At 39.8% G+C, this 7,220-nt stretch overlaps 1 protein-coding gene across 3 annotated transcripts in view; it reads left to right on the top strand.

The window, feature by feature from the left end:
* Positions 1–5,822, top strand: part of trim105 (tripartite motif containing 105) — a 6,835-nt gene extending 1,013 nt beyond the window's left edge. The window contains exons 2-8 of one of the 3 annotated variants that reach the window (XM_079480219.1): positions 82–398; positions 925–1,020; positions 1,090–1,323; positions 1,645–1,664; positions 2,544–2,650; positions 3,242–3,625; positions 5,393–5,822. In XM_079480219.1, the coding sequence (XP_079336345.1) occupies positions 126–398; positions 925–1,020; positions 1,090–1,323; positions 1,645–1,664; positions 2,544–2,650; positions 3,242–3,625; positions 5,393–5,415 (1,137 nt within the window). In that variant the 5' untranslated portion in view covers positions 82–125 and the 3' untranslated portion in view covers positions 5,416–5,822. Of the gene's footprint in view, positions 1–81; positions 408–924; positions 1,021–1,089; positions 1,324–1,644; positions 1,665–2,543; positions 2,651–3,241 lie in introns of all 3 variants that reach the window. The other 2 variants (XM_079480218.1, XM_079480217.1) reach the window with 2 other exon arrangements.
* Positions 5,823–7,220: the final 1,398 nt, after the last annotated feature.

Genomic DNA, 7,220 nt, shown 5'->3' with positions numbered 1-7,220 from the left:
TAACAATGTAAAGAAAGATGTAAGATAATTGCACCAGTGATGAGGATGAATCGAAGATAACATGAATCCTTACATGAACAGTGCCAGAAGTGGAAGTGAAAGAGACTCCAGCAGATGTGCTGAACATGGCATCCAGCAAGAGTAAACTGAGTCTTAGAGAAGATCTGACATGCGCCATCTGCTTTGAGCTCTTCAAAGATCCCGTGATGCTGGACTGCATGCATCACTTCTGCAGGACATGCATCACGTCGTACTGGAGGACTGTCAGGAGTCCTGTGTCCTGTCCTCAGTGCAGAAAACAGTTTCCCAGCAAACACTTTCAAACCAACTACTTAGTAGCCGGTTTAGTGGACAAGGTCAGGGCCAGCTCCAGCTCGGCATCTGTCAAGTATCTGGAGGTATGTACTGTAAGTTTTATTTGTTTCTCACCTCTGTACTTTAAAATCCTAGAGACTGGTCAAAAGAACTGCATTGAGATCTTACTTTCACTTTCGTCTTCTTCACTTTGCACTCAAGGCATCTTTAGGACCGTTTTGTTTAGTAAAAGAGAAGTACATAAATGATCGGACGATGTCAGCATTACATGATATTCAAGTTCTGTTTTTCAATAGATGCGTCTTAAACTTGGTCACTTTCCTGTTTTTAGTAATGTATAAGAGTCTGTAAAACCCCACGTCTTTTCATTTTACAAATCACAAGACTTGAATTTCCAGTTTTGGACTATCAGCTGATATTAGTCTGAGGGAAATAAGGTATTGTACATTCAATATTTTAATGATTTTCTTGCCATATATTTATAGACGCAAAAAGCCACTTCAAGCCATGCCCTCGTGAAACAAGTTTTTATACACGGTCATTCATTTTCACAAGGCAGCCAAGCATGCCAAAGAATAAGCACTGTGTATGCTAATGAATCTTTTTCAGAAACAACTAAAGGACTGTCTGGAGTCACAGCGCTCTGTGAAAGACTCTTATGTCAAGATGATCCATGAAGACAAAGAAAAGATGGATAAAATTAAAGTAGGTCCATACTTAAACAAGAGAAACAAGACATTCTAGTATCATTTCTAATCTTTTCTTTTTCCTTAGAGAATAGGAGCTGACCTGCAGAGCCGAGTGCACAGTGACTTCCAGGCTCTCCATAACTTCCTGCGGGCGGAGGAGGAAAACATGATGGAGGAGTTGAGGAGAGAGCAGGAGGAAATGCTGTCGGGTCTGGAGCGACATCTGGAGGCCCTACAGGTGGCCATGAGGGATGTGGAACAGAACATCAACACACTACGACAGACGGCCAGCAGCGTACAGCAATCTGTGCTTGTGGAGGTGATCGACTGTTTCCATTTGTAATGCCGCTGCAATACGCACACTTGTCACATAACTAATATTTGAGAAATGAATGTCATGTTTACACCAGAGACTAGGGTGCTGTGTGTCAGCATGAGTTATTAGTAAATGGAACTACAGCCGAGTCTCATTTATATTTCACAGAAAATTGTAGAGAAATGATTTCTGCAGTGATTCCAGCATGTGCTGTTAATTATCAGAAAGATGCTTTACTTTACTCTACTTGCCACCTGCTCCTTCGATACGGCTTATGTAATGGAGTACATGAAATAACATCTTTCATTTCATCTTCCTCCACAGCTTCCCGAACTGAATTCAAGGTGAGGACATGTTCCTACGTTCCTAAAAATCCTGTAGGTCAACCCAGTTCAAGTGATTGCGCCAGCAACGCAAAAGGTCATGGGTTTGATGCCCAGGGTGGGCCAGATGTACTGACAGCTAGCGGCAGCGCAAACGCCTCTTTTGGCGTAAAAAAATCGACTGTCTGTATTTACTAAAGACACGCAGTGAAATTTTGTGTTGAAAAGCGTATTTTTTGCGATTTACCTTATTTCATAATTTGTAGGAGTTTCTTTAATGTAATGAAATGAAACATGCAATGCGATTTACTAAGTTTCTGTTTGTCATTGCATCAGTGTTTGCGGCATTATTTAACGCCCCAAAAAAATGAGTGTCTTAAACCCTGCGCAAATTTGCGCTGCTCTATATCACTGGCCGAAATTTTTAGTGCTTTAGCACTAGTTTTCCCGTTTGGTAAATCTGTCCCATACTGTCATATATAGCGGTAGGAGACAAGATTACAGTTCACAGAACATAACATTATAATATTACAGAAGGTAGACAACATTATTGTTGTGAGATCTTATAGTGGGTTTGTAAGCTTGTTGTGTATGCGTGAGCGTGGGAGTTATGCAAACACAGCTTGACAGGCAGGTTGGACGTCCATGATGATTGGACAAATGTTTTGCGGTCTTGAGACTTCCACAGAAGAATATGTATATTTGAATAATACGACCACTTTCATTATTGATTGCAATCAGGATGTGAAGAACATGTTTCTTAAAACCAGCTTTAACTGGCAGTTTGAAAGGTCATTGTTTCATTTAAAGGTCATTTGTTTCAAATATTCAATGCTTTTCACCACAAAACTTCTTCAATATTGAATTTTTTTCTGCCTACGATACCTCCATCACTTCCAGACCGCCTCTACAGGAGCTGCAAATCAACATCAATGCCTTTAGAAGCAAACGCATCGCTCCTCTTCAGTACATTATTTGGAGAAAGATGTTTCAACATTTAAAGCCAGGTAATTTGTCCGTAAAAAAGTCTATCCTTTGGTCACCAAACACTATCTACTATACTGCTTACTACAAAGTGATTTTGAATGAGAAAAATACCTCAAGGTTTTGTTTATAGCAGATGGTGTTTTTGTCTTAGTGACAGTACAGAAGCCGCATGTGTATCCCCTCTGGAGCAGAAGTGGCTTCAGTGATTTGTTCAAGGACACAGTGGGCTCATATTTAATCGGGATTATTATGGCAGTGTTAGTGGCCTTCAATGCAATTTTGTATAAGTACAAATGTCCTCAGGAAATGATGTAGAGCCATTTTGGTCCCTTCTATGAAAATAAGTCCCGGAAAGATGTACACTCTACATGCTTGACATTTATTAACCAACTGGAGTCATTTGGATTACTTTATTTATGGCTGTTTGTGCATTTTGGAGCTTGTATAAGATTATAACATCACAGCATTTTCATATAAAACTAATTGTTTAGCTGAAGAAAGGAAGTCGCATACATTTTGAGAGAATTGTCATATTGGGCTAAACGCTAAAGAAAAGGAGACAGTTTTCCGTTTCCACCCCTAATCATCATTCATGTGTCATATGTTCACAGGTCCGGCACCTTTGAAATTTGATGAGGACACAGCTCACCCCAGCCTACAGCTTTCCAGAAACAAAACCCAAGTGGTGGAGAGCGACAATATGACCAACTACACATGCAACACCAAACGCTTCCTCCAATGTGTCAACATTCTGGCAACTGAGGGCTTCCAGTCAGGCAGCCACTACTGGGAAGTGGATGTGACCAACAATCGTAAATGGGATTTAGGCGTCGCTCTGGAATCGGCGAACCGTCAGGCCAGAGTCAAACTGTGCCCAGAGAATGGCTACTGGACCCTCCGGCTGCGGAATGGCAACCAGTACTCCGTGGGCACCCAGCCCTGGACACCGCTGAATGTGATGACCTCGACCAGCAGGATCGGGGTTTTTCTGGATTGTGAGGAAAGCAAAGTTTCGTTTTACAATGCAGATAACATGGAGCTGCTGTATTTCTTTTCTGGCGGGCCAAGGGAAAAAGCATTCCCCTTCTTCAGCCCGTGCCTCAGTGAACGTGGTCAAAAAGCCCAAGCCATCTGTATTCTTCACTCCCCTTTATAGTGTCTATTGCAGTTTCGAAATGAATCGCTCAAGTAATTTGTGCCATGTTCACTGATCCGGTGTTCCAGAATTCTGGGTTGTAAAATATTTATCACTCATGCTTTATTAGAGCCATGCAGATATAATGACAGTAATCAGTCATTGCGTCATGAATTTATTGTGTTGACATCAGGCGGGCAAATCCAACTACAGACGAATTCTCAAACGATTTCATGGCAGAAGATGCCCAAAGATCTGATTTTACCATGGTAATTGACATTGATTAATGACAAAAACATTGCAAGTATGCCTTAAGCTCAAAAACAAACCTGGTCTTTTTATTTGATTTTAGTTTCTGAAATGCTGCGGCTCTTTCCTATCTAACTAGCTCAAGTAATTTTGAAACACTAGAGAAACTCCAAATACTGTATGTTGTAAATCACTCGCTTCTTCTTTTAACAGATTATTGGAAGATTCTGTTAAATGCATACAACACAATATTCTATTAACTGTTGCCTTATGTAATATATGTACAGAAAGTAATTACTGATCTTTTTCATGAAATCAATAGACAATACATGAATCTGTTACCTGCGGTTTGTCCTATCATTTCCCCAACTGATCACAGGAAAAGAGAGCATTTCTTTCTCTTATTCCTGCTATGTCAGTAGGTAATATTCATTTTTCTCTGTAGTGTGTAAAAGTTCTCCCTGACCATCACTGTGTCAAGGTCCAGTGACGGGAAGATGTTTCGATTTATTTCTAACTTTTCCTTCCTCCCTGTTGGACGAAAACAAGCACCCTGTTATGGCACACAAGTACAACAGCCAGATATCATTTTTGATGCACAGCGTATAAATCCCAATGCCCTGTGACACATCCGCCTGTAACAACACTACTTATTTAGATTATAGGCCGTATGAGTATCCAGTGGGGTGGGGGGGTGCACCTGGGGTGGCATCCCGGATGCAGACAACAGTAAGGATGGGACTGCCATTATCTGTTGGAGCAGGCAAGTGCATCAACATCCTCTTTCCTCCTGCCCCCTGCGAGGGGTCACACAAACATAATGCCCTCGAACCAGTTTATTGTCATCTGGGGACCAGGGCTTTCGGGCTGTTTTGGCTGCTGGAAATAGGATCAGTCCTCAGCCCTCCTCCACAGGGTCAGGTTGCCTTTGGTGGTGATTTAAACAGCCTGTTAACATTCCAGCCCTCTGGCTTTGTCCAAAGCGTTTAACACACGGTTGAAGCATCCAGTATCTTCATTTCTAGAGCTCAACTGCCGTGTCCTACTGTGTTTATCGACCTGTGCGGAAGATGCATATACTAGATATCCAGCGCATTCATTCTCATTTGCAGGGACAGAGGTACAAATTCACTCCATTATTTATTATCATGGGTTACCGGATGTTGAATTTTCATTACTGCACTAATGATGTCTCATGGCCAGAGTGTAGAACAGCAAGGCCATTTCTCTGACAAGGAAAGTGTTTGTCCCATTAGAAGCACTAACTTGAACTTGAGGTTTTACTGTTAAATGGTCTTGTTTTGCAAAACGCTGTTAGTAAAATAATGTTAGTAAATACATGCATGCGGTTTATTCAGTTGTTCCTTGTTCTTGGCAGTGTTGTTTAGTTCCTGGCGATGAGTGACATGCTCTCATTTCCTTCTGATGAGCGGTAGAGCCGAGTAATGTGTTTCCTGACCCCAGGATGTGCAAGACGAAATCGTGGCACTTCAAGGTCTTGTCCTTGAGCTGGACTATAAAGAAACAGTGCTAGAGGAAACGCATCGCTTTTCATGTGGATCACCGGAAAAAGTTAATAATAATAATAATGTGTTGATAACATTAACAATAAAAAACAATTTAATAAGCAATGCATATCATTTTACAAAAAAAGATTTCGTTTTTCAATGGTTTTCAAAAGCTCTGTTGGTAGTTGAGTATGGTTAGGGTCACTTACTAAGTCTGAAACTGTCCCGGTTAATGTGTCGTATTTATGTAATCATGACAACATATGCATTTCTTTTATTACAAAATAAACGTTGCTTTACAAAAGGTTTGCGTGACTTAATAATTAGAAACCACCACTGCCAAAAAAGGTCAGAATAGATGTGAACCCCTTTACTTTGGTTTAAATTTCATTTCAGGGTGTGACCGTAACAAGGACATTAGACAAGAGGTATCTAGACTAAAGATGATCAAATATAATATAGTTTTGATTTATTTTGTATTGTTTCAGTTACAGTGTAATTGACAAAGTTATGTAAGCGTTGTTCTACAGTTTCCATGTGTTTAATATTATAAAACATTAATAAAGAACGAGTAAGTGACCCTAAATATTTGAAGTTATGGTTTTTACAGTCAGTGGTTTGCATGCTTTCAATATGAATTTATATGAATGGACAAAGGACACAAGGAAATTCAAGGAGGATTTTATCAGCTGGTGACCCATCAGAGTACCAAATTTGCAACCATGCAGTCTAGATCATATTTTCTTTTACCTTGTGTGATTTTGTTCGTGCTTCCAGTGCTTTTATAAGAAATATCTGAACTCTTGGTTGCCGCTTGTCCAAGCAAATTAGCCAACCAGAACAAGCAGTTGTATAAACATAATTACTGGCATTTAGGTTCTGCAAACGAAACAAATTCAAACCCTCAGCTGTCAGTCATGAAAACGCATTTGATTGTTGTTTTTATGGGTGGCTGTGAAAAATCAGTTCATTAGTAAGTTATGTAGTATTTGTACATGGTCCAGGTAACACTATGACTTGAGGATCCCTTGGCCGTCATAACATTCACACTAATAAATGTTTCAAGAGCCAAATCAAACACAGTGCATGCCTGAGATAACAGACACACATTGTGACTGAATTGCTCGAATTTTACTGCATGCTGTAGGTCTGATCGTTGAGCGTCCCTGGTTATGCTGCTCTGTCATTTCATTACTGTTTAACATGGTCTCCTCTCTTTCAAAAACTTTGTTTAAAAACACAATTGAAAGCAATTCAGTTCAACACTCTTCTGTGTGGTCTTTCAAATCTTTAAAGTGGGAGTAATCTGATTACATTACAATTTTCTGATGGAATGTGAGCTTACAGTTCGACACGGAGCATTTACCATTTATCAGCTTTGATGGATTTATAGTAACTGGGTTGTGGATGTCACACGAGGGCATATCCCATTAGAAAAAGCACAAGGTTTCTTTATTTTATCAATAACTTCTAGATTTCAGTGAGATTAAGTGTCATGATTATTTTGGCCAATATTGAGATCCCGATTATCTAACACGATTACGCATCACCTTTTAAACCAAAATAGAAAAAATCTTGCCTTTTAAACTGTGAATTCAAATGAAAAAAGTGTAAAGAAATGGCACAGCTGAACCACTGTAAAGGAAAGTATATACGCTTATGTAAATATAAATACGGTGGAGTTATACCACAAGAAAA

This window comes from Barbatula barbatula (genome assembly GCF_947034865.1).
Source record: "Barbatula barbatula genome assembly, chromosome: 18".
Taxonomy (NCBI): domain Eukaryota; kingdom Metazoa; phylum Chordata; class Actinopteri; order Cypriniformes; family Nemacheilidae; genus Barbatula; species Barbatula barbatula.
Note: the sequence above shows the minus strand (reverse complement) of the source record. Positions and strands in the feature narration are given on the sequence as shown.